Here is a 26,757-nt window from a genome sequence, read left to right on the forward strand (position 1 = left end):
GGCTCTGAGCTGGCAGTCAGCCCAGAGCCTGACGCGGGGCTCGAACCCACGAACCGCGAGATCATGACCTAAGTGAAAGTCGGACGCTTAACCGACTAAGGCACCCAGGCGCCCCTATTATTATTTTTTTTAGTAATGAACATTTTATTTTTATCTTTATTTTTTTAATGTTTATTTATTTTTGAGAGAGAGAGACAGAGCAGGAGAGCGGCAGAGAGAGAGGAAGACACAGAATCTGAAGCAGGCTCCAGGCTCTGAGCCATCAGCACAGAGACCGAGGCAGGGCTTGAACCCACAAACTGTGAGATCATGACCTGAGCCGAGAGAGATGCTTAACTGACTGAGCCACCTAGTAATGAACATTTTAATGCACATACACTTTAAGTGCAATTCCACTTCTAGGAATCTAAGAATATTCTCCCCAATGTAGACAAAGAATCATGAACATAGTCCCTGCTGTATTATTAATAATAGCAATACACTAAAAACAACCACAATGTGAATAGAAGTGAGTAAATGTGTTCCTACTTGTCTGAACAGGGGGATATTTAGGGGCACCTGCGTGGCTCCGTTGGTTAAGCATCCGACCTCGGCCCAGGTCATGATCTCACGGTTCGTGGGTTCGAGCCCCATGTCAGGCTCTGTGCTGACAGCTCAGAGCCTGGAGCCTGCTTCAGTCTGTGACTCCCTCTCTCTCTGACCCTCCCCTGCTCACGCTGTCTCTCTCTCTCAGAAATAAGTGAAACATTAAAAATTTTTTAAAAAACACAAGGGGATATTTATACTTTAATGATTTCGTGTACACATAACATAATTCTAGAAAGATACGTAAGAAATTGCTAACATCGGTTCCAGGAAGAGATTGGGAAGGGATACGTTCTTTTCACTATGTAAAATCTTTTGAACTGCTTAAATTTTCACCATGGGCAGATATTATCTATTCAAATAAATAAACAATGGGAGTGCCTGGGTGGCTCAGTCGTTAAACACTGACTTTGGCTCAGGTCACGATCTCATGGCTTGTGAGTTCAAGCCCCGTGTCGAACTCTGTGCTGACAGCTCAGAACCTGGACCCTGCTTTGAATCCCGTGTCTCCCTCTCTCTCTGTCCCTCCTCTGCTCACACTCTGTCTCTCTCTCTCAAAAACAAAATAAACATTAAATTTAAAAAAATAAATAAATATTGAAAAATTCATGTTTATTTGATGAGCATGATTTAATATCTTTTTTCCTTCTGTGAACTCTCTGTTTATATCCTGTGGGGTTTTTTTTAATTTTTAGAGAAAAAGAGAGAGAGAGCACGCACATGTCTGAGCAGGGGAGAGGGACAGAGGGAGAGAGGGAAAATCTCAAGAAGGCTCCATGCTCAGCACAGAGCCAACGTGAGGCTCCATTCCATGACACAGGGATCATGACCTGAGCCAAAATCAAGAGTTGGTCCCTTAAGCAACTGAGCCACCCAGGTGACCCTTCATATCCTCAATTTTTTTTTAAAAAAATAAGACAATGCAATTCTTTTTAAAAAAATTATTCTTGGGGGGATGGTCATGGAGGAGGGCACTTTGGGGATGAGCACTGAGTGTTATGTGGAAACTAATTTGACAATAAACTATTTGTAAAAAAAATAAAAAATAAAAAATAAATAAAAAAAATAAAAAAAAATTATTCTTTATTTATTTTTGAGAGAGAGACAGTAAGATAGAGTGTGAGCAGGGGAGGAACAGAGAGAGAGGGAGACACAGAATCCGAAGCAGGCTCCAGGCTCCGAGCTGTCAGCACAGAACCCAAGGTGGGGCTCAAACTCATGAACTGGGAGATCATGACCTGAGCCAAAGTCAGACGCTCAACTGTCTGAGCCACCCAGGCACCCCCATCTCCTCAATTTTTAAAAATTTTGTTCAGCTGTGTTAATGGTTTCTAAGAGCTCATTGTACGTTAAGAATATTTACTCTTTGGGGCACCTGGGTGAGTCAGTCAGTTGATCATCCAACTTCGGCTCAGGTCGTGATCTTGCAGTTTATGAGTTTGAGCCCTAAGTCAGGCTGCTGTGCTCAGAGCCTGGAGCCTGCTTCAGATTCTGTCTCTCTGCCCCTCCCCCACTCAAGTTCGGTCTCTCTTTCTCAAAAATATATATGCATTAAAAAATTTTTTTTGAAGAATATTTACTCTTGGGGGTGCCTACGTGATTCAGACAGTTAAGGGTCTGACTTCAGCTCAGTTCATAATCTCCTGCCTCCTGGGTTCAAACCCCTCATCGGGCTCTATGCTGATGGCTCAGCACCTGGAGCCTGCTTCAAATTCTGTGTCTCCTCTTTGTCTCTCTCTCTCTGCCCCTCCCCACTGACTGTCTCTCTCTTTCAAAAATAAATAAACATTAAAAATTTTTTTAAAAAGGAACTTGAAGAAAGGCAAGTTTAGCAGACTCAGGCCTCCCTCAGCCTGCTGTAGGGATGGATGTGAGCTGCGGAAGAAGAGGGTGGGGGGTAAGTCCTGGGACCTGCTGGGAATGGCAGGCAGAGCACGGAGGCCCACCCTGCCGACTGCTTCAATATGTGGCCCAGGCCTCACCAACACTGGCCTTCAGGAAGGGAGGCGGTGCTCCCAACTTTCAGAAGTGCTCGCCTCACTGAGAGTGGAGAGTTCTGACCGTTGCACTCAGCTAAGGGAATGTTCCAATACCTGCAGAGGAAAGGACCTTTCGGGCTTATCCGAGGAAGGCCTTGCTTCCAGAGAGAATGCCAGCTCCTGCTGTGCCCGGCAGACAAGGGTACCGCCTCCCACTTTTCAGACCAGGTGGCAGCCTCCAACACCTCCCCCCTCCCCTTGGCTTCCTGTGAAGCAGCCCTCAGCCCCTCCCACGCCTGTGAAAGTGGGTTTTCTGAGCATCAGGCCTGCAGGCACTTTCCTTTAGAAACTGAAGTTGCCTGTTCTTTTTTGGCAGCCAGTACTTTAGTTCAGAAGCTCCCATGGCCTTTTTGGTAAACCTCCTCCTCCCCCTCCTCCCCTGCGCTTTTCCTGGAAGCAGCTCGGCGGGGTTTACTGGAACAATATGGCTCCAGTCCCCACACCGGCCACGACCTTGAGAAGGGAGAAGGCACTGAGCCACCCAAGGGCATGGCGAGAGGAGCTTGGAAGAACAGAGACCTCCAGAGACAAGAAGACGGAGGTTGAAGGGGCACGAGTGGGCGCTGGAAGATTCCACAGTGTGTGCGCAGTGGCGTGTCTGGGTCCTGACACGTCTGCTGTCTACTCTCTTCTGCAAGCACACAGACCGGGGCTGCTCTGCTTCCGGTAACGCGCTGATGACTTCCTCTAAGTGGCTGCTCCCTGCAGACTGACGTCACCCACCTAAAATGATTCATTTGGTCCCCTTTGAACTCTGTCCTCCCCACTTATAGGCTAGCGCAGAGCATGGCTCCGCGCTCTGTCCTCTGGCTCAGGCGAGCAGGGCCCAAACAGGTCTTCTGATGCAGGAATGTTTAATGAAATTTAGGGCTCATGCCTACAGACATACCACAAAATAGGACACCTGCACAGGCTCTCTGGCGTGACCCCAAACCACAGAATGTAAGGGGAGAAGGTAGAGACACAAACTTTCCGTGGGGCGTGGTTTGGCTATGCCCAGAAACACACAAATATTATCCCCTCCATTCTAGAAAGGTGGGGGCCAAAGAGCTCGGTGTGCATCCAGGCCCAAAACATCTCCTGAGGAAACAATTGTTTTCTTCTAAGACTTACTCTAAAGCCTCATATTTATGGAAGTGTAATTGGTCTCTCTTACCAGGTGCAAAGTGCTAAGGCTACATACACATTATGCTCAGGCATTGGGTGCAAACAGGTACGTAAACAGACGCTTGTAATTTGGGATGATACATCCAACGCTAGGTCAGGGTCAAAAACAGCTGCCAGGTCCATCCCACTCCCCCCCCCCCGACCCCCCCAGCTGCAAAGAGGATCAGGTGTGAAAGATTTCTTGGGGCGATGGGGAGGGATGAGCTGTTTGGAACTGGAGATGCAAAATGAAGGCGTGGAATTATGCTCTCACTTGCCCCCCCGCCGCCCGCCCCCCAGCATCTGCCTCTACCTCTCCAGTGACTCAGCTCTCGGTTCTAGGTGTGCCTGGAGTCAAATCCGGAAGGCCCAGACCTCAGTGTTTGGGGAGACTCAGACAAAAACAGGTGTGGACTGATTGACTTCCGGTGCTGCCCGCTCACTCCCCCGCCCCCACCTCCCCGACTCCAAATACCCAGGGAATGACATTTTAGGGATGAGTCCTGGCGCTGCTTCTCTTTGGAGAGCAAAGTGTAGAAACACGTCGTGAAGGTTGTTTTGTGGGGTGAGGAGTGGCGTGGCTCTATTCTTCCGTTGCCTTCTTCCGGGGCTTATCTGCACCCCATGCAGGATATTCCCAGAGGCTAGAGCAGGGGGTGTCTCCTCTATTTTCCTTACACCACTTCTGACACTTCTGGTCACCAAATGTACAGGTTTTTCCTTCCGCACCAGCCAATTCAGCAACACCAGCTGGGTGTTCTACAGTTTAACTCAAATCTGAGACAGTTCTGATTGGAGGTAGCATCAGATCCCACAGGTTAAGGGCATCACTGCTTTCTGTTTAAAAAAAAATTTTTTTTTAATGTTTATCTTTGAGAGAAAGAGACAGAGGATGAGAGGGAGAGAGGCAGAGAGGGAGACACAGAATCTGAAGCAGGATCCAGGCTCCAAGCTATCAGCACAGAGCCTGATGTGGGGCTGGAAGTCACCAACCGCTTCCTGAGTTGAAATCCCGACGCTTAACCAACTGAGCCATCCAGGTGCCCCAAGGCATCACTGCTTTCAACATAAAAACTATAAACTATTTCTTGTCAGAATAAGAATTTTATTTCATGTTATCTTATTTTTTATTTTATTTTTAAAAATTTTAAATTATTTTTAATTTGTTCTTAAGTAGGCTCCACACCCAACATGGGGCCCAAACTCATGACCCCAAGTTCAAGAATCCCATGCTCTACTGACTGAGCCAGCCAGGCACCCCCAGGATTATAATTTTAGACTAATGTTTATTTTTATTTTTATTTATTTATTTATTTATTTTTTCTAGGAGAGAGAGAGAGAGACAGCGTGAGCAGGGGAGGGTCAGAGAGAGAGGGAGTCACAGACTGAAACAGGCTCCAGGCTCTGAGCCGGCAGTCAGCACAGAGCCCGACGCGGGGCTCAAACCCACGAACCGCGAGATCATGACCTAAGCGAAAGTCAGACGCTCAACCGACTAAGCCACCCAGGCGCCCCAAGAATTTTAGACTAATAAACATGTGAAAAGATACAAGGAAGATATCAGAACTATAACACAAGAACACAAAAAAAAAAATCAAAAAAACCGATAAGAAATACTAGGTTGATTATCTAATCATTGACTAAGAATAATACTGAAATATTCTGTTGAAAAAACAGCAGAATGGAGACAGCTGGGGAATGAATGAATGAACTGGAATAACAGAAAATCCCCAGAAGGAAAAAAGAAAAAACTAAGGAACAGAAGATATAAAAGAAAAGCTAAGAGATACGTTGGATAAAAGAAGTAGGCCTTGCTGGTTCAGTTGGTGGAGCGTGCGACTCTTGATCTTGGGGTGATAGGTTCAAGTGCCGTGTTGGGTGTAGTGGTTACTTAAGAATAAAATCTTGAGTGGGGGGCACCTGGGTGGCCCAGTCGGTTGGGCAGCCGACTTCGGCTCAGGTCATGATCTCACGGTTTGTGAGTTTGAGCCCCGCGTCGGGCTCTGTGCTGACAGCTCAGACCCTGGAACCGGCTTTAGATTCTGTGTCTCCCTCTCTCTCTGACGCTCTCCTGCTCACGCTGTCTCTCTCTCTCTGAGAAATAAATAAAAACATTAAAACGTTTTTAAATAAAAATAAAAAAATTAAAAAAAATCTTACGGACGTCTGGGTGGCTCAATTGGTTGGGTATCCAACTTTGGCTCAGATCATGATCTCAAGGTCTGTGGGTTCGAGCCCTGTATCCAGCTCTGTGCTGACAGCTCAGAGCCTGGAGCCTGCTTCAGATCCTGTGTCTCCCTCTCTCTGCACCTTCCCTTCTGGCGCTCTGTCTCTGTCTCTCTCTCTCAAAAATAAACATTAAAAAAAAAAAAAGAAAAGAAATAAAATGTCACAGTTATGGTTGGACTTCCAGTAAAAAAAAAATGCTTTCCTCCCCAAACCCTTTTAAGATGATCACAAAAGGATAGGGAAGCCTGCGTGGCTCAGTCAGTTAAGCATCCGACTCTTGGTTTCGGCTCAGGTGGTGATCTTGCTGTTTGTGGGTTCGAGCCCTCTGTCCTGCTCTGTGCTAACAGTAGAGAGCCAGCTGGGGATTGTCTGTCTCCCTCTCTCTCTGCCCATTCCCTGCTCGTGTTCTCTCTCTCTCTCTCTAAAGATTTATAAATAAATAAAAAGATCACAAAAGAATAAAATAAGGACAAAGAGGGTGGGAGAGAAAGCCACGCAGGGGCACTGCCAGCAAAGCTGGGACAGTTGATGACCGTTCCTAAGTCAGCTGAGAAACTGAGACCTTGGTGCCCTGGGGACGCACGCACAGATGAGACCCTGCCTCCCCGGGGGAATGAAGCAGACATCAGCATAGGAAACTCTGGGATCCATGATATTCACCCTTTAGGGAATCTCAGTAAAGCCCCATTCATGCATCTGGCTTTTTGGTACCAGACATTTGAGGAAAGCTTCTACCATGAAAGGCAGAAACTTACAAAAACAAACAGAAAAGGTAGAACAGGGACAAAAGGAAACAATGCAGAGAAACAAAGGAAGCTCTGAAGCATGTTTTTCTCATTCTCTAACCCTCTTGACCCCAAGTGGGACTTTCAGGCAATGGTCGGCCTGGGCACCTGGGTCTGGACACTTTTTCTCTTTCGAGATAGGCCTTTGTAGCTATTGGGCAGCCCCTGGGGACTCTAGGGCTCTGAGGGAGGGTCTGACACTCAAATCCTAAACTCTTTTTTTTTTTTAATATTTATTTATTTTTGAGAGGGAGAGAATGAGCAGGGGAGGGGCAGAGAAAGAGAGAGAGAGACAGAGGATCTGAAGCAGGCTCTGTACTGACAGCAGAGAGCCTGATGCAGGGCTCAAACCCAAGAACCGTAAGATCATGACCCAAGGTGAAGTCGAACGCTTAACCAACTGAGCCACCCAGGCGCCCCTCAAGTCCTAAACTGTTGTTCTGAACTTCTGCCCTTTGTTCTTGAGAACATTTGTGTCTCCCCCAAAATTCCTAATGCCCGATGTGATGGTACTAGGAGGCATTAGGGAACTTTGGGAGATGCTTAGATCATGAGAGTGGGGCCCCTATGAATGACATTGGTGCCCTTATAAAAGAGACCCAGAGAGATCCGTTGCCTCTTCGACCAGGTGAGAGGAGAGAGGGAGAGGGTGCTGGCATGTTGCCCTCACCAGTAGGCAACCATGCTGGGGCCTTGACCTGGACTTCCCAGACTCCAGAACTAGGATCAATACATTTCTGTTGTTTATAAGCCAGCCAGTCTGTGGTATTTTGTTTTAGCAGCCAGAAGGGACTAAGACAACTTCAAAAGCCGGTCTTGCCTTTTTTAGGCCAGCACTCGCTCCAGGAAGCAGCAGCAAACTGTCCTCACAGTCTAGCGATCTGGGAGGAGGTCAGACACGGCCAAGGGGAATCGCAGCAGGAACGAGATCTGCAGGAAGCCCGGCCCACAGGAATGATATGTACCGTGCGATTCCATTCATCTCACATTCTGCAAATGGCAACACTACGGGGACAAAAAGCAAATCAGTGGTTATCAGAGTATGGGGGAGGGGGAAGGGAGGGCAAAGGGGGCCCCAGAGCACATTTCGGAAGGATAAAAATGCCCTATCTGAATCTTGATGCCTGTGGCTGTCCGATTACACACTTTTGTCAAAATTCTTTCAACTGTCAGCTGAAAAAGAGTGTACATTTATTTTTTGTTTTATTGTATTTTTTTAAAGTGTATTTATTTATTTTGAGAGAGACAAGACAGCATGAGTGGGGGACGGGCAGAGAGAGAGGGAGACAGAGAATCCCAAACAGGCTCTGCAGGGCCAGCCCAGAGCCAAGGCCTGCAAACCCACAAAACCCGAGAGATCATAACCCATTGAGCCACCCAGGCTCCCCAAGGGTGTATACTTTTTTTTTAATTACAAAGAAAATTAATATTCTTTTTTTTTTTTTTATTTCTAGGAGAGAGGGAGAGAAACAGCGTGAGCAGGGGAGGGTCAGAGAGAGAGGGAGTCACAGACTGAAACAGGCTCCAGGCTCTGAGCTGGCAGTCAGCACAGAGCCCGACGCGGGGCTCGAACCCACGAACTGCTAGATCGTGACCTAAGCGAAAGTCGGATGCTTAACCGACTAAGCCACCCAGGCGCCCCAAGTAAATTAATATTCTAAAGGATATAAATTACACTACAATAAAACTTTTTTTTTTTTTTTTAAAGAAGAGATGGGAACACAAAAGGGAAGTCAGACTTCTGGGTTCAAATCCCACCATCACTTGTGAACCGTGCTGTAATCTAGAGCAAGCGAGTTACATCATCTGACTTTGTTTCCCCCTCTCTGAAATGGAAATATCAACAGCCCTATCTCCCAAGGTGGAGGTAAGGATTAAGCAAGGAAAATGCCCAGGGGCACCTGGCTGGCTCCGTTGGTGGAGAGGGGGGCTCCTGATCTGGGTGGGGGGGTTGTGAGTTTAAGCCCTACATTGGGTGTAGACACTACTTAAAAATAAGATCTTGGGCTCCTGGGCAGCCCAGTCGGTTAAGCGTCCGACTTGGGCTCAGGTCATGATCTCATGATTCGTGGGTTCGAGCCCCGCGTCGGGCTCTGTGCTGACCGTTTGCTCAGAGCCTGGAGCCTGCTTCGAATTCTGTCTCCTCTCTCTGCCCTTCCTCTGTTCATGCTCTGTCTCTCTCTGTCTCTCAAAAATAAATACATGTAAAAAAATAATTAAAAAAATAAGATNACAGGCCCTGACACCCTCACTGTCCTGCTTTGTGACGTGGGGCACGATGAGTGCGCCAGCCGCGTCCACGCGGAAGCTCTCCCGCGTCCACGCGGAAGCTCTCCCGCGCCCCCACGCTGTGCTGGGAACACGTAGCTCCAGCCGCAGGCCTGGGGCTCAGGGAAGNACCGTCCCTCGCTGTCTCTTAGGCTCCAGCTCGCCCGCAGCGCGGGTCATCCTTTGTCTCAGGTTATCTGACCTATTCTTGATTCTTAGTCCAGACCAGCCCTGCTTGCGTCTGGTCTTCTCTGTGTCTCTCTCGCTGGTTCTGGCCTGTCCTGCCTCTGGATCTCTCGGCCTCAGGGAGTGTCTCTCTCCTCGGCCCTGTCTCTAAGACCCCTGCTCCTTCTCACAGCCCCATCTTTATCTTGACAGCCCCCGTCCTTCTTTCTGTCTCCCCTTTCTCAGTTCTTTTTTTTAATGTTTATTTATTTTTGAGAGAGACAGAGAGTGAGCAGGCAAAGGGCAGAGAGAGATGGAGACACAGAATCCAAAGCAGGCTCCAGGCTCCGAGCTGTCAGCACAGAGCCCGATGTGGGGCTCGAACTCACAGACTGCGAGATCATGACCTGAGACGAAGTCGGACGCCCAACCGACTGAGCCACCCAGGCACCCCATCCCCTTTCTCAGTTCTGATCTCCCAGTAACATCCCTCTCTCTTGAACTTTCCATTAATAAAATCAGAAATCTATTAGCCAATAGCAGGTCCTGTTAACAACGGGCCCAGCTCCAGCCCAAGGTTGGGGAAATTCCCTAGAGACAAATGCCCAGCCTGGGCTGAGGCTCCCAGACTTGGCACGGAGCCTGGATGTGGCTCTTCTAGGTCCTGGGAGAAAGGTCCCACATCCGATTCTGACGGAGCAGAGGCCTGTGGGAAGGGGCAGCTCACTTTCCATGAGAGTGAGGATTCTCCCAGCCCAGCAGGCTGTATTCACACCAGTAGGACTTTGGTCCCCTTTTCCTCTGGGAGAAGCTCTTGGCCTCAGTGGCCCAGGGCCATCTAAGCTAGCATGTTTTTCTCCCACTATGAGCCCGCTAGACTCTAGTCTCCATCTCCCTTTTTCCAAGAAGCCTGTCCTGCCTCCTAAACAGATTTCTTTCTATTTCTTTACTGTCAGTTCCAGGTACAGGGCTGCTCAAGGAGGCTTCATCTATCTGTAAATTTGGCCCAGCCCAGGCTCTGGACCAAGTTTTGGGGTTGGCATAAGGAGAATCAAAAGCTTTAGGCACAGGCCCTGGCCTGTCCACCTCGCTCCCCCCAAGTCCTACCCTTCCTTCCCTCTAAGGCCAAAATAATTCTCATCTTTTAGATTCTGAACCCCTCCCCCCACCTATCTTTAAAATTTACATTAATTATGCACAGACTTTAGCTATAGCTTGCACATGAGTTGAATTATTTTTAACTCTACAAGAGAGTCCATATTTGCTTGTTTTTTGTTTTTTTAATGTTTATTTATTTTTCGAGAGAGAGAGAGAGACAGAGAGAAAGAGAGACTGTGAGCGGAGAAGGGGCAGAGAGAGAGGAAGACACAGAATCCAAAGCAGGCTCCACGGTCTGAGCCGTCAGCACAGAGCCCAACGCAAGGCTCGAACTCATGAACTGTGAGATCATGATCTGAGCTGAAGTCGGATGCTCAACTGACTGAGCCACCCAGGCACCCCCATATTTTTTTTTTTAAGCCAATGGGGGGAAAATCAAGTAGTACAAAGGATACACATTGGAAAGGAAGTTGCCTTCTCATCCTTGATCCATTAGGCTCCATGCCCAATGTGGACTCATGAACATGATTCCGAGATCAAGAGCTGGATACTCTACCAACTGAGCCTCCCAGGCGCCCCCCCACCCTCGTTTTTAAAGTAAGCTTTACATCTAACCTCGGCTGGAACTCAGGACCCTGAGATCAAGAGTCACATGCTCTACTGACTGAGAAAGCCAGATGCCCTCTATCGTTGATCCTTTAATTCCCTCCTCCAAAGGATACATCTATTACACATTTTTGTGGCCTTTCTCTTCCTTTTCTTAAAATCGATTATGCAAATAAATTCCAATAAAAGAAACATGCCTTTATAAAAAGTTACTGAGTGTGAAACGAAACACGTAAGTGCGAAGGCTGCTTGGAGAAGATTTTCCTTACATGGATACTGGACTGAGTGAAGCTTCTTGAAATAGAAGTCCAATGACCTTGGAACTGAGAAAGAGTTGCTTCTCTGCTTGATTCATTTTCTGCTAAAAACACAGGCATCCTTATTTGCTCAGAGGACTTTTTTTTAAAAGACAGAAATCACATGCAGTTAATCTTTTTGAAGTGTACAGTTCAATGGTCTTTAGTATATTTACAGAGTTGTGCAACTGTTATCACGGTTTAATTTAGGACATTTTCATTTTCTCCAAGAGAAGCCCTGTACATTTTAGCTCCCCATATCCCTCCACACCCTATTGCCCTTGGCAACCACTAATCTATCTGCTGTCTCTAAAGATTTCCCTATTCTAGATGTGTCACATAAATGGAATCATGCAATAGGAGATCTTTTGTGACTGGCATCTTTCACTTAGCCTAATTTTTTCAAGGTGTATCCATATTGTAGCATGTAAAACTACTTCATGCCGTTTTACGCCTGAGTAACATTCCAGTGTATGGAGAGACCATATTTCATTTATCCATCTATTAGTCGATGGATGTTGCGGGTTGTTTCCACTTGGCCATGATGAATAACACTGCCATAAATAGTTGTGTACAAGTGTTTGTGTGGACATACCTTTACATTTCTTTTGAAATGAGTGGAATAGTTAGGTCATATGATAACTACCTGTTTCATTTTTTTTTCATAATCTCTACACCCAACATGGGGTACAAACTCGACCCCAACATCAAGAGTTGCATGCTCTTCCAACTGAGCCAGCCAGGCGCGCTCCATGTTTAATTTTTTGAAGAACAGCTAGACTGGTTTCCAAGGTGGCTGCACGATTTTATGATCCATCAGCAACGTATGAGCATTCCAAGTTCTCCATATACTCACCAACACTTGTCATTATCTGTCTTTTTAATTATACCCATCCCAGCGGTGTGAAATGGTATCACATTGCAGTTTTATTTGCATTTCCCTGATGGCTGATATCTGAGAACTTTTTCTACACTGCGTTTGGAGTTAGGGTTTTCTGCCCAATTGTCATTGTCACCTGAAGTGCCTCTGAAGGACTTGAGGGTGTCTGCTTACTTTTCAGTTTTTCCCCAACAGCAAAGTAATGCCTTCTGCATTATGATTATGATTAACCACCCAGTCATACAAAGCCTTCTTGGGAAAAAAAAAAAAAAGGCAAAAAAAGCCTTGAGCACACGCTGGCTTCTAGGTCCTGAAGATACAGTAAAAAGTAAGGACAAAACCTTGCCTCTTGTTGAGCTTGGTGCATAAGGGTGTGGCCCTGGATTCAAACCCCTTCTTTGTCTCCTCCCAGCTATGTGGCGTTGGACAGGTGCCTAATCTTGCCCAGCCTCCATTTCCCGGTCTGTGAGATAAGGTTGCTCTGAGAGTTGCGTGGAAAGCACGAGGCACAATGTCTGGCCCACAGCAAGGCAGCCACTTGTTATTGTCAAAGGTGAAGCCAGATAAATAAACGTTAACAATAACGCATAGTGAGTTATGATGAGAGAAATACATAGTGTCATTGGAGCACATAGTGATGGCCTCCAACCCAGTCCAGGGTCTAGGAAAGGCTAGGAATTGATGTTTCATTGGAGGGACAACAGATGAGTGCGAGTGGGCTAGAACAAGGGCAGAGTGTGTGTGTGTGTGTGTGTGTGTGTGTGTGTGTGTGTGTGTGTTGGGGTGGGGGGTTGTTGCTGGCAGGTGGACCAGCTTATACAAGGCTTGGAGGCAACATAGAAGTTCATGGCATACTGGAGAGACTGAACTGTTCCAGTGTCCAGAGAGGGGCTGTCCAACAGAATTCTCCGCAATGATGGAGAAGGTCTACATCTGTGCGCTCCAATATGGTAGCCACTAACCAACCGCATGTGGCTATTGAGCGTTTGAAACCTGGCTACTGTGACTGTAGAACTGAATGTTTAGTTTGATTTTATTATAATTGATTTAAATTCAGAATGCCCCTGTGGTTAGTGACTACCATGTGGGACAGCACAAGCCTTGAGTGTCACCTGCAAGACAGGGTTCCAATGACCGATGAAGGCGGAGCAAAGGTAAAGAGCATTTAGGCTGCACAGGGTTATGGTATGGAGTTCGCATTTTACTCTAAGTCCCAAGGGACGCCATTGTTTGGGGTGGCAGACGGGGTTAAGTGGGGAGTGGGGGTGATCTGGGTTTCATTTTCAAAAGATCCTTCCAGTTGCTGCACGGAGAATGGATTATGAGGGTGAGGGCGGAGTTGGAATGAAGCAGGGAGACCAGTTTGGAGGTGCCTCCAATCTCTCAGGGGAGAGATGATGTCCACCAGACAGAGACAGAGACAATCTGGTAGGTTCAGGGCAGGGATTGGGTGGTCGGGAGCTCGGGAGAGGAAGGTGTCCTAGAGCTACTTGGTTGGTGACCGTGTCCTCAGGCCCCAGTTGTTTAATGGGTACCAAGCTGGGGCAGGGAGTTCTCATTTCATCAGTACCCAGAGGCCTCCCTGTACCCCCCTGCTGGTTGGTGCTGGAAGCGCCGTTCGCTAGTGGAGCCGACAGGGCCCCTTATTAGGGGGCTAGGGGGGCTGGAGGAAAGCCCGGGAGATGGGGAAATCCCCTCAAATTCCTAGTGAGTTGGGTGGCGTGCATTCCCAGGGTCGTGTGCTGGTCTGAGTCTGTCCTCTCCCTGGGGTCCGTCCACATTAGCTCTGTCTGTCCTGTGCCCGGTCAACCAGTTCCCAGCCTGAGCCACATGGCCCTTGGAAGGCATGTGGTCGGGAAGGGGAGGAGGCAGAGGTCGGCACAGCAGGGCAAGAAGTCCCCACTCCGTGACAGCTCTCACGTGCGGCAAAGGCCCAGCACCCAAGGGTTGCCTCAAGTAAAAACTCCCTTGAGCCAAAAGGTGAGGGGTTTGCAAATCAGGAAATACCAACCATTGTTTGATCTCCAACTCTATTTGGGTAAAAGGTTAGGGGTTGAGCAACCCAGCTCCTCCTGGCTGCAGCAAGCCCCTGAGACGTAAATCTTTAATTAACATTGTGATTAGAACGGTCAAACATGTTCTTCAAGCGACTGTTAGGCCACCCCCCACCGCTAACCGCAAAATTCTTGCTTCTGTACACCGGCTTCGCCCTTCTCCCTGTATAAACCCTGAGCTATGGCTTGATGGCGCGCTCTTCCGAGGACTCTTTGGGTGCTCGGGAGGGGCCATCTGGCCGGACTAAAATAAACTTGAATAGGGGCGCCTGGGTGGCTTAGCCGGTTAAGCGTCCGACTTTCGCTTAGGTCATGATCTCGCGGTTCGTGGGTTCGAGCCCCGCGTCGGGCTCTGTGCTGACTGCCGGCTCAGAGCCTGGAGCCTGTTTCAGAGTCTGTGACTCCCTCTCTCTCTGACCCTCCCCTGCTCACGCTGTCTCTCTCTCTCTCTCTCTCTCTCCTAGAAATAAATAAAACATTTTAAAAAATTTAAAATAAACCTGAATAACCAACTCCTTTTGTGTTTGTGGGCTTTGTCCTCGGTGATTCTCCTCCGGAAAAGGTGGTCTAACACTCTCATTGCCCCCACCCCCACCTGGGCCATCCCTGGCTAGACACAGTGGGGGTGGGGAGGCGGGGCGTGTCTCTCGGAGTGCAGGGTGTGGCCAGTGGTCCAGACGGTCACTCAGTGATGGCCAGCGCGTCCTGAGCCGGGAGACTTAAGCCCACTCCCCACCATGCCTGCGGACCGGGCGGGCTGAGGGTGCGGAACACCCCGAGACCGCAGCCCGCCCGCGGAGCTCCGAGCAGGCTTGGGGAGGGGCTGCGGCTCCCGGCTGTCAGCGCCCGCCGCCCTCCCGGCTTCACTTCCTCCCGCAGCGCCCGCCGCCCCGGACGCCCGGGGAGCCCAGCCCAGGGTCCGCAGCCCCGGCCGCCGCGCCCCAGCCTCGGCCCAGCCGGGTGAGTCGGTGGGCCCCCGGGGCACATCTGGGGAGGGGGCGGCCCGGAGCCTGACAGTGCCTGATGGAGGCANCCAGCCCCGAGTTAGGGTCTTCAAGGGGCTCCCGCCCCCCCTACCGGGACTGCCAGACAGACCCCTTCCTCCCTGCCGGGGCGGGAAGGGCCCCAGGACAAGCGGAGGCCGGACAGGTAGCTGTTGCTGCTGAGGCTTGGGAACATGGGCTGGGGGGCAGCCGGGGAGGCAGACTGGGGGTGCAGGGGAGGGATGGTTAGGGACAGAAGCCAGGCTAAATGGTGTGTGGCTTGGGAAGGACGCCCCAGAATTGGGTGTCCATCTTTCTAGATGGATGGCAGGTCGTATTGAAGTAGAAAACCAAAAACAAACAAAAAGCCTGCATGTTGAGTCAGCCAGCTGGTCCCAGCCTCCCCTGCTTCTGTGGGAAAATGCCCCCCAACCCCAGGTCCCCAAGGGCTGGTGGGTCCCAGCCCAAGCCCTGTCACCATCCACCCTCTCTTCTCCCCCTTCTTTGCCATTCCCACGCTCTTCTCTGCTCGCTGCCCTGCCCCCTTCTCCCACCCTGCTGTCTCCCCACCCGTCGCTGACTCTTTTTCCTTCTTTCTGCTTCTACCCACTGGGGGAGAGGGCACAGGGCCTACCCCCTTCCCCCAACCGGGGCCCCACCCCGCCATGTGATGGAAGCTGTGGTTTCCATTCCCCTGTGAAGAGGCGCCAGGGCCCAGACCCCCACCTAGGGCCTGAGAGGTAGGGCTCTCCGTCAGGGGGCACTTGGGCCGCCACCGAGGGGGCTCCCTCCCTGCTCTGTAGCCCCCAGAGACCCTAAAGCACAGAGAGGTGGCGTTCGATGCCGTCAGATGAGTCAGACTGAAAACTTACATGGGCCCTGAAAGGTCTGGAGAATTGAAGAACAACATCACCATCACGGTGGCGTGCTGTGGTTTGAGACCAGGCTCTGCCAACAGCTGGCCACCCTGCGGAAGTCACTTCCCCTTTCTGAGCCTGAGTTGTCCTGGTAGCAAAACGAGAGGTTTGAGAGACCAGCCGTTTTCCAACCGTCTCCCCCAGCACGTCCCGTCCTGTGACACGAGGTTCTGTGACCTGCCTCTGGTGCCTGTGACTGCACTCATCTGTTGTGAAGGTTGGCCGCTGGACAAGATGTTATGTAGAGAAATGCTACGTTTGTGCTGTGACCTCAAATGTTTGTTACCCCGGACGGGGGGCTGTGGGCCTCTCAGATACCAGGAAGTCTCGGAGGGAAAGTCAGGGACAATCTCAACCCTTTCCGTGGGACTAGTCAGTAGTCAGGGACTAGTCAGAAGATGGAATGTTCTTCTCCATTCCATCTGCACACTGGAAACCTCCCTCCCTCTCCTCATCCTGGCCTTCCTCCCTCGTGGCTTACTCCCTTCCCGTTGGGCTGAGCGGTGGGTGGGTCTACTTGTACTCAGCTTCTATCTAAACTTCTCTCGCTTTCTCTTTGTAATGTTTATTTATTTTTTGAGAGAGAGAGAGAGCACAAGTCAAGGAGGGGCAGAGAGAGAGGGAGCCAGAGAATCTCAAGCAAGTTTCACACCGTCAGCGCAGAGCCTAACGTGGGGCTCCAGCTCACGAACTGTGAGATCATGACCTGAGCCGAAATCAAGAGTTGGATACTTAACCCAGGCGCCCCCTAAACTTCTCTTTTTGCAGGCCCCGGCCAGACCTCAGCCTCCTCCCCTTAGGATGGCCTCGCCTTCCGGCTCCCCAACTTTCAGGCTCCAGACATCTGATGGAGGCCTAGAAGATGGTGCTGAGGCGGACAAAGAAAAGCTGGGCCTCGGGGATGGGCCACCCCCCATGGAGTCACCATTCCAGAGGGAGGACCGGAACTGCCCCCCGCAGATCAAAGTGAACCTCAACTACCGCAAAGGAGCAGGTGTCAGGTGAGGCAGCAAATGGGGGCGGGGCCCAGGGGCCCCTCACCTCCAGTGGAGGGCCCTGAGTCAGACTCGGGGCCTGACCCAGCCCCAGAGCCCCGTTCCCACGGCCCAGGGCAGGGGTGAGGGGTAGAGGGAGGCCCTCAGTCTGGCTGTGATGGCTCCTGGTGCTGATGGGCATAACCCTGCTCTGCTCTCTGGAGTTCTTCCCTCTGGAACCTTCCGAATTCCTGGCCTTCTGCCTTCTCAGGTCGTGTTCTTCTTCATAGGGACATGCTCTTCCATCCCGAAGCACTCAGCAGACCCTCACGTCCCCTTGTGTGTGCCCTGGCCCTTGTGCGTCACAGTCCCCGTGGGGATGCTAGCATGATCCAAGTCCAAGTCCAAGTTGAGAGTCAGGGACATTCTGTAGTATCCTGGGTGCTCCTGGGCTTGTTGCCCAGGGATGTAGACTCGGGGGGGGAGGGGGGACTTCTGCTGTGAGTCCTCTTCACCTTGAGCCTCCTGTGATCAGGACAGGTTCGGACGGTGTGGGCCCACTTTTGCCGGGAGTATGAGTTCCAAGCCTTCGGGTGGGGGTGGGGGGGCTCACCTGGCACCCCTCCCCCCTCAGTGTGAGGTCTGATGTCCGAGGCTGGAGAATGCTCGTGGGCAAGGCAGGACTCTGCCAGGGAAGCCCCTTCATCTGTCTCCCTGCCTGAGGCGTGGCACCTGCCTTGGTTTCCCAGCCCAGAGCCCCTGTATAGTCTGTGTTGGAAGACCACGGTCAGGTTCAGACCAGGGCAGGGGAGGACGCGTGTGAGGTTTCTGGGAGCCGAGTCGCCCCCTGACAACAGAATAGGTCCCTCGATGCCCTTCGGTGACTCCATCTGTGTTCTCTCTGGGTTTCCCTACCCCAAGACGGTGATGTCACCCTGTGGCGGGAACCATTTTGCCCAAACGGCCCCTTTCCCTGGCCGGACTGCCCATCAGGCTCCCAGGTCAGCCACAGGGTCTGCTGGGTCATGTTGTGGCCATGTGGTCTGCTAGGCAAATGGCGGTGTGTCTGGCCGGGTGGGGCAGACACGTGACTTCCTGGTGTGGGGGAGGCAGGGCCTAGCTCTCTCAGTCACACGGCTACAGCTTAACATGTGACTGATCCCAACAATCCCCGGCTCATCAGAGAGTCACTAACCCATACTTGGCAAAGCTGGGAACCGAGGGTCCCCAGAGCTTCAAATGTCCCCTCCCCCACCTCTGTTTAACCCTTCATATCCGCCCGTCACAGTTCCAGGAGCCCCAGGGGCAGGCTGGGCTCTGTAAATAGTGGCATATGCCCAGGAGGGGAACCCCACACGCCTTCCCCTTCCTCCCCTGTCACCAGAAACTGCTAGATGCTGAGGGCCTACCGGACCTCTTCTGGGGCCTTCCCCGGAAGTGCGGCTTCTCAGTAAAACTCTGGTGAGCATCTGACAGGTTTCAGCGCTAAACTCCCGTGTCTCTGAGAAACTTCTCTCTGCCCAGCCTAGAATTTCTCTGGGGTTAGGAGTCAGGGTCTGGAGTTAGGTGAGCCCAGTCCTGTGCATGTGACTTTGGGCAAGTTACTTGATCTCTTTGTTGGTCTAATGGATAAAAAATAGCAATTGCTGATCCCAAGGGCTGAAGTGAGGGTTAAAGGTGCAGCCACTCCATTATTAGTCTAGACACGGGTTCTGAGAGGAAGGATGAGGGGTTTTCTTATCTATTTATTTATTTAACTTTTTTTCCCCCCTGGAGTCATGGGGATGCTCGGGACTAGTGCTCTGGACAGGCCTTCCTCCTCCCCCCTCCTCCCCCGCCTCCTCCTGGGGCTCTCAGCACTTGGGGTCTCCTTGGTCTGCCCTGAGAGGGCAGCGGCCCCCAGAAAGGCTCTCGGGGGGTTCTTGGGCCTGCAGGTACCCAGAGCTCACAGGAAGCCCTGAAAGGACCCCTGGGAAGGGGGGACTTTGGGGGGGGGTGCGGGGCATGGTTCTTCCACAGCATCAGACACAAGTCACTTCCCCACAGCCAGCCGGACCCAAACCGCTTTGACCGTGACCGGCTCTTCAGCGTGGTGGCCCGGGGTGTCCCCGAGGATCTGGCTGGGTTAGCAGAGTACCTGTCCCGGACCAGCAAGTACCTCACCGACTCAGAGTACACAGGTAGGCCAAGTGCTGAGACTGGGCTCACTGGGTGGCCTTGACTGTGGTCGGGAGCCAAGGGGTGACTGGTCTTCGCAGCCCTCCTGCCTAAATGGCTGTAGGGAGGCCCCGCCGACAGAGCCGACGGCCGCTCATTGAGGTCATGGCTGTGTCCCCCTCCCACCACCTCCCTGGCTCCTGGCCAACCTCGAGCACCCTTAGCCCATTTCAGTGGCCAAATGGGTACTCAGGGGCTTCACAGTGCATCTTTTCTCTTTTCTTCTGTTTCTGTTTCATTCCTTTTCTTTCCTTTTTCTTCCCTTCCCTTCCCTTCCCTTCCCTTCCCTTCCCTTCCCTTCCCTTTCCATCTTAAAATAACATTGTCGTTATTTTTGCCCCAAATCTAAACATCTTCATGGTTTGGTCTGATTAGAAAATCAGCCCAAATGGGGCGCCTGGGTGGCTTAGTCGGTTAAGCGTCCGACTTTCGCTTAGGTCATGATCTCGCGGTTCGTGGGTTCGAGCCCCGCGTCGGGCTCTGTGCTGACTGCCAGCTCAGAGCCTGGAGCCTGTTTCAGTCTGTGACTCCTTCTCTCTCTGACCCTCCCCTGCTCACGCTGTCTCTCTCTCTCTCTCTCCTAGAAATAAATAAAAACCTTAAAAAAAAAAAATAAAAAAAAAAAAAAAGAAAATCAGCCAAATGGTAGAAAAGTAACATTTCGTGCATTCCAGAAGATTCCAATCATAATGAAATGTATAAAGCTGATGTTTAACACGTTAGGACCTCCTGGATCCCTGTTAATGATTTGGGATATATCTTTTCAAGCCATTTAAATATATGAGATATATATTTACATAATGGGTTGTGCTATATATACCAATACGTAACCACTTACACTTGAGTACATAGACCTCTAACTCAGTCACTTTAACAACTGCAGAGTTTTTCTGTCATGCCCACTTACCAGGATTTACTTAACTAATTCCTCAGTGATGGCCGTTTATGTCGATTGTAGTTTTTGGCCTCAACATACTTTGTGCCAGGCCATCTGCGTGCCAAGAATTTTGTATGTGGTCCCTTTGACCCTTATAATAGCCCTGAAATATTCCCATTTTACAGTCAGGAAAACTGAGGTCGAGAGAGGCCAGGGGAGCCACTTAATGAATTTTCCTCCGGGTGTTCTCACATACACAGCATTGCGCATACGACAAATTATGTCTTAGAAACTTATTTTCTAGGGCAGAGATTGTAGTCACACCTGTTGGTATTTTAATACCTGTTGGTCGGAGCCTTAATATCCTATAGCACGGCTGTGTTTCCACCAGTCGTGTGTGACAATCTTTTTTTTATCTCCCCAAGGGGTACTTTGGAGCTGGTGGGCCGCCCAGCCACTCCAGGCCTGAGCACCCTGGTGCCCCTTCCCCCCCTCTTCTCCCACAGAGGGCTCCACGGGTAAGACATGCCTGATGAAGGCCGTGTTGAACCTTCGGGAAGGGGCCAACGCCTGCATCCTGCCGTTGCTGCAGATCGACCGGGACTCTGGCAATCCCCAGCCCCTGGTCAACGCCCAGTGCACGGATGAGTACTACCGAGGCCACAGTGCCCTGCACATCGCCATCGAGAAGAGGAGCCTGCAGTGTGTGAAGCTCTTGGTGGAGAATGGGGCCAACGTGCATGCCCGGGCCTGCGGCCACTTCTTCCAGAAGAAGAGCCAAGGGACTTGCTTCTACTTTGGTGAGGAGCCTTTCTTGGGTAAACTGAGGTGCAGAGGGGATAAGGCCTTGCCCAAGGTCACATGGTAAATGTGTGGCAGAGCTGGCCCTTCAACTCAGATCTGACCCCTAAGGGTCACTGGGCTGCCTGCAAAAGGAGTTTGTCTTAGGAGATGTTTTAGCCTCATCGGGCCAAGAAAGCTCGCCACACATCCACGCCCGGCCCAGGGCAGGGGAATGGCTGGCAGAACCGGTCGGGGGGGAGGTCGACCAGATAGGGCCTGGATAAAGGGGCGTCGATGCCAGCTGGCAGTGGGGCTGGGCTCTGGCGAAGAAAAGAGGAGGAGGCAGGGAGATGGGGACCTTGGTTGGCCTGCCTCTGTTCTGAGCCTTCAGATGGTCAAAGTCTTTGGTCACCAGCCCCATGGGTCAAGAGCTGGACAGAACTGCCTTCACCAGTGCTCATAGCAAAAGGCAGAGCTGCCCTAAGTGGGGCCTGGGACCGTCTTCCCTCAGAGCACAGGCCTGGGTGGACCTGGGCTCCCAAGGCAGTGCTCCATCCTCTCCAGCGGGGGCCTGACTGTCTTGGAGGAGGCCTGGCTTTCCATCCTGGGAGTGTGAGGAGTAGACAGGTGGAAGCCGGGAGGCCTGAGGCTCAGGCTGCCCCCCTTGACCCCCAGGCGAGCTGCCCCTCTCACTGGCCGCGTGCACCAAGCAGTGGGATGTGGTGACCTACCTCCTGGAGAACCCGCATCAGCCCGCCAGCCTGCAGGCCGTCGACTCGCTGGGCAACACCGCCCTGCACGCCCTGGTGATGATCGCAGATGACTCGGCCGAGAACAGCGCCCTGGTGATCCGCATGTACGATGGGCTTCTCCGAGCCGGGGCCCGCCTCTGCCCCACAGTGCAGCTCGAAGACATTCCCAACCTGCAGGGCCTCACGCCCCTCAAGCTGGCCGCCAAGGAGGGCAAAATGGAGGTGAGCGCCTGGCCCCACCCCCTCCCACCTTTCCAGGAAGCAACAGGACCCCCTTTGATTTTTTTTGCAGAAAGAGCCTGGAGCAGCGTTCTAGATCGTGGGTCTCCCCACCTTTTTCTTTTAAGTTTATTTATTTTGGGAGAGAGAGAGAGAGGGTGAGAGCAGAGCCCAATGGGGGGCTCGAACTCACAAACCACAAGATCATGACCTGAGCCGAAACCAAGAGTCGGCTGCTCAATTGACTGAACCACCCAGGCGACCCAGTCTCCCCACTTTTTTGTTGAACTCTCCAGGTCGTAAGAACATGTTCAGCGTGCACCCCTAATATATGTGTGTTCACTGATAACTTAGATATGAACTACCCACTAATATGTTGCATTATAATTTCTTTTTTTTTTAATGTTTTATTTATTTCTGAGAGAGAGAGAGAGAGAGACAGCGCGAGCAGGGGAGGGTCAGAGAGAGGGGGAGATATAGAATCTGAAACAGCCTCCAGGCTCTTAGCCGGCTGTCAGCACAGAGCCCAATGCGGGGCTCGAACCCACGAACCGTGAGATCATGACCTGAGCCGAAGTCAGACGCTTAACCTACTGAGCCACCCAGGCGCCCCACATGTTGCATTATAAAACACAAAGATTTTTAAGTCATTTGGGTTCCTTGATTAGGAGGCAGTCTTTCCATATTTTTTGCCTATTGTGCAATGAGCTTTGCTATTACGTTTTCTTCGTGTTGATCGGTAATATCAATTACTGTCCTTTACAATGAATGCATTAGTGTTTTGTTTACTAAAACAGCTGCAAAGTTTTCTCCCTGTTGTATAGTAGAAACATTTCTTGTGGGATTTTTTTCTTTTTTGCCATGCAGAATCTTTACATTTTCCTATACGTAACGGTGATTATCTTTTCCTTTAGCGTTCCTTGGTTTTGCGATTGCTCAGTGCCCTCTGTGAGGCTGTATAGATGCACGAAACCCAGTGTGTACTATTTTCTTCCTGTCTCCAAGGTTCCTGGGGTGGGAACTTCCCTCTGTTGTCCAGAGGTATGACAGGGTACCCTTCCTTTCCCCATTCCTCATTTGTGAAACCAAATTGCTTCTTCTTTAGTTAAATTTTTATTTATTTCATTTTATTTTTTAAGTATTTATTTTTGAGAGAGAGGGGATGTATGAGGGAGGGGCGGAGAGAGAAGGAGTGAAAGGATCCGAAGCAAGCTCTGTACTGACAACAGAGAGCCCGATATGGGGCTCAAGCTCCCAAAATATGAGCTATGACCCAAACTAAAGTCAGACGCTCAACCGACTGAGCCACCCAGACATCTCCCTAATTTAATTTTATTTTTAAATCTTTTTATTTTTATTTGTTTGAGAGACAGAGAGAGCACGAGCAGGGGAGGGGGGCAGAGGGAGAGAGAGAGAGAGAGGAGGAGAGAGAATCTTAAGCAGGTTCCATAATCAGCATGGAGCCCAGCATGGGGCTTGATCCCATGACCCTGGGATCATGATCTGAGCTGAAATCAAGAGTCAGCCACTCCACCAACTGAGCCACTTAAGTGCCCCCCAACTTTTTTTTAAAGTAATCTCTATACCCAATGTGGGGCTTGAACTCACAACCCCAAAATCAAGAGCCACATGATTGAGCCCGACTCGACCAGCCAGGCACCCCAAAACCAAACTGCTTCTTAACCTTTTCAAGTTAGGGGTGCTTTCTAGTCTGTTGGAAGCTCTGAGCTCTGACCACAGAAGGGTACACACCTATGGAGTCGGGAGCCTCTGGTCTCGAGGGGTCTTGAGGACCTCTGGGAGGGGTCCTTCTGCCATGTAAGGAGTCAGAGTCGAGGGAAGAGCCCTCGGGGCAGGAGTGGGGAAGGAAGAGCCAGGTTCACTGGCAGGCCTGGACCATGTGAGCTGATGAGAATGTTTACACTGTAGCGGGCATGTGGGGATGTGTGCGAGACTTTATACACACAAGGATCTTTGTGTACCGGGTGTGTGCATGTGTCTCCTTTAAAAGAAAGCAGTGGGGCAGAGGCAGAGAGAGAGGGGGACACAGAATCCGAAGCAGGCTCTAGGCTCTGAGCTGTCAGCACAGAGCCTGATGTGGGGCTTGAACCCACAGACTGTGAGATCATGACCAGAGCCAAAGTCAGATGCTTAACCAAATGAGTGACCCAAGTGCCCCTAAAAATTTTTTCTTAATGTTTACTTATGTTTGAGAGAGAGAGACAGACAGAACGTGACTGGGAGAGGGGCAAAGAGAGGAGGAGACACAAAATCTGAAGCAGGCTCCAGGCTCCAAACTGTCAGCACAGAGCCTGATGTGGGGCTAGAACCCACAGACCACAAGACAATGACCTAAGCCAGAGCAGGCCCCTTAACTGACTGAGCCACCCAGGCGCCCCTAAGTTTATTTATTGAGAGAGAGTACACACAAGCAGAGTAGGGACGGAGAGAGGGGGAAGGGCGAGAATTCCAAGCAGGCTATACACTGTCAGTGCAGAGCCTGATGCGGGGCTCGAACGCACGACCTGTGAGCTCATGACCTGAGCTGAAACCAAGACCCGGAAGCATAAGGGACTGAGCCACTCAGGCGCCCCTGCCTGTGTCTGCGTGTAGCTCTGCAGATGATGGGCAGCTCTGGGGGTACCGAGCCTGGGCAGTGCTGGGAGGCGGCCACGCAGGCCGAGCTCACGTTGCTTCCCCTGCAGATTTTCAGACACATCCTGCAGCGGGAGTTCTCAGGGCCTTGCCAGCCGCTTTCCCGGAAGTTTACCGAGTGGTGCTACGGGCCTGTCCGGGTGTCGCTGTATGACCTGGCCTCTGTGGACAGCTGGGAGGAGAACTCAGTGCTGGAGATCATTGCCTTTCATTGCAGGAGCCCGGTGAGCCCACGGGGGCCTGGGGTTGGGAGGCCGTAGGGGGCCTGGCAGAGCCAGTCCATAGCCAGGAGGGCAGGGTGGAGGCCGGTGGGGCGGGGTCATTGGGGGTTCTGCCCCCGGACACCCCCCCTTGCCGCTCCCCTCCATTTCCCTCAGCCCCCCACGTTGAGCCTGACATGCACAGACCCCTGATGTGCCAGCTCTCACACTCCCACCCCAGCACCGACACCGAATGGTGGTTTTGGAGCCGTTGAACAAACTGCTGCAGGCGAAATGGGATCTGCTGATCCCCAGATTCTTCTTCAACTTCCTGTGTTACTTGGTGTACATGTTCCTCTTCACCACTGTTGCNAGCACCGAGGCCAGCACCACGGAGAAAACCACGCTAATCCTTGCTGGGCGCTCACCCTACGTGAGAAAGTATTTCCAGTGGGTGACGTGCGTTAACTTACTTACTTAATGCTTAGAACAGCCCTCTGAGAACGGTGAACTGTCAGCATCCCCAGGTTATAGTTGACGGGTGGGACGCACAGAGAGGTTAAGTCACTCATCCAGGGCCACACAGGCTGTCAGTTGGGGGGGGGGAGATGGGATCTGAATCCACCATCATAACCAGTACACAGTGTGCCTCTCCACAGGCTAGAATCCTTGGGGGGGGGGCCGCTGCCTGGAAGCCCATGTTCCCTGTGCTGGTCTGCGTGGCCTCTCTAACAGCTCACGCCCAGAAAGGGCCTTCAGCGAGAAGTCTCCCTGTTGGGAGGGGACTCGGGCCGAGGTCCCACCAGAGTGTGTCTTCAGCAGGCCTTCCACCCCCTGAAAGTGACTGCGGGAGGCTCCATGCTGCTGCTGGGCCACATTCTGATCCTGCTTGGGGGGGTCTACCTCCTCGTGGGCCAGGTGAGGCCTCCTCCCATCCCCCCTCCGCACCCCACACCCCCAGGGCCCCCGTGGGGCTCCCAAAAGCAAACTAGAATTCCCCTAGGAATTAGAGTGAGTTAACCGCAATCCCTTCATTTCCGGGGAAGGAATCCTACACCGAGTCCCCCCGCTACCAGCCTCGGGGCAGCTGAGGGCCTTGGGTTCTGGGCCAGTCCCTCCCTGCTGTGCTTTCTGGGGCGCCCGTGGGGCAGCAGATGACTCCCATGATTCCTCGCCCTGTGCAGTGGAGCTGGAAGCCCCCCACCCCCAGGCCCCTCAGCCGGGCTGGGCCATCCCTCCCTGGGAGAGCACAGGCATCGAGCCTGTCTCAGAGTGGGCGGACTCGGCACCAGATCCAGGTTGGCTGAGTACTGGGGGGTCCCTGTGAGGCCAGGGTGAGGGGAGGTAAAGCGTCTCTTCCTCTGGCCCTGAGGAGGGAGGGAGTGCCTCCTGCAGATGCCCAGGGAGCTCAGCGGCGCCTGGCATTGTCCGGGTGTCTGTGGGTGGCTACACTTTTTGTAAACAGGCTTCAGAGCTTTCTCAGCTATCAGCAGGATCCATGAGCCCCCCTCGCCACTCCGCAAAAGGCCAAGATGCTGCTTGAGCCCCTGAGGGGGTCCTGGTCAGACCCCCCAAAGCCAGGCCAGGAGGCAGGGAGCACAGTGGGGAGCCCGGCAGGGCTGTGGCCCTGTGGCCTGGACACCAAATTTCCCCTCCTTCCTCTCCTCCCTCCCCTCCCCCGGCCCCCCCNGGGGGGGGCTGGGGCGGCGGCCGGCGCCAGGCTGGAGGGGTGAGGACCGGAGCCAGGGAGCGCCAGGGGCCCAGACCAAAGCCCAGGCTGGGGCTCCCTGTGTTCATGACAGTTACGTGCACTGAGCGCTCACTGCATAACACTGGAACCCGAACTCTTTACATGTGGTGGCTCACGGAATCTGCACAGACGCTCTGTGAGTCAGGCACTATTACTATTCCACCATTTTACAGGGGAGACACCTGAGGCCCATACGGTCTAAATAACTTGCCCTGATTGGGTCCAGTCCCAGACAGAGGGACGGATAGATGGTGGGAGAGGCAGGGGGGGGCAGGGCCG

At 51.8% G+C, this 26,757-nt stretch overlaps 1 protein-coding gene across 1 annotated transcript in view; it reads left to right on the top strand.

Moving 5' to 3' along the window:
* Positions 1-14,821: 14,821 nt before the first annotated feature.
* TRPV2 (transient receptor potential cation channel subfamily V member 2) overlaps positions 14,822-26,757 on the top strand; it is an 18,856-nt gene continuing 6,920 nt past the window's right edge. The window contains exons 1-9 of the mRNA XM_077746709.1: positions 14,822-15,111; positions 16,820-17,052; positions 19,072-19,205; positions 20,626-20,919; positions 21,578-21,876; positions 24,579-24,752; positions 24,970-25,114; positions 25,537-25,646; positions 25,913-26,026. Of these exons, the coding sequence (XP_077602835.1) occupies positions 16,853-17,052; positions 19,072-19,205; positions 20,626-20,919; positions 21,578-21,876; positions 24,579-24,752; positions 24,970-25,114; positions 25,537-25,646; positions 25,913-26,026 (1,470 nt within the window). The 5' untranslated portion in view covers positions 14,822-15,111; positions 16,820-16,852. The remainder of the gene's footprint in view (positions 15,112-16,819; positions 17,053-19,071; positions 19,206-20,625; positions 20,920-21,577; positions 21,877-24,578; positions 24,753-24,969; positions 25,115-25,536; positions 25,647-25,912; positions 26,027-26,757) is intronic.

Source organism: Crocuta crocuta, unplaced genomic scaffold, assembly GCF_008692635.1.
Source record: "Crocuta crocuta isolate KB4526 unplaced genomic scaffold, BGI_CrCroc_1.0 scaffold139, whole genome shotgun sequence".
Taxonomy (NCBI): domain Eukaryota; kingdom Metazoa; phylum Chordata; class Mammalia; order Carnivora; family Hyaenidae; genus Crocuta; species Crocuta crocuta.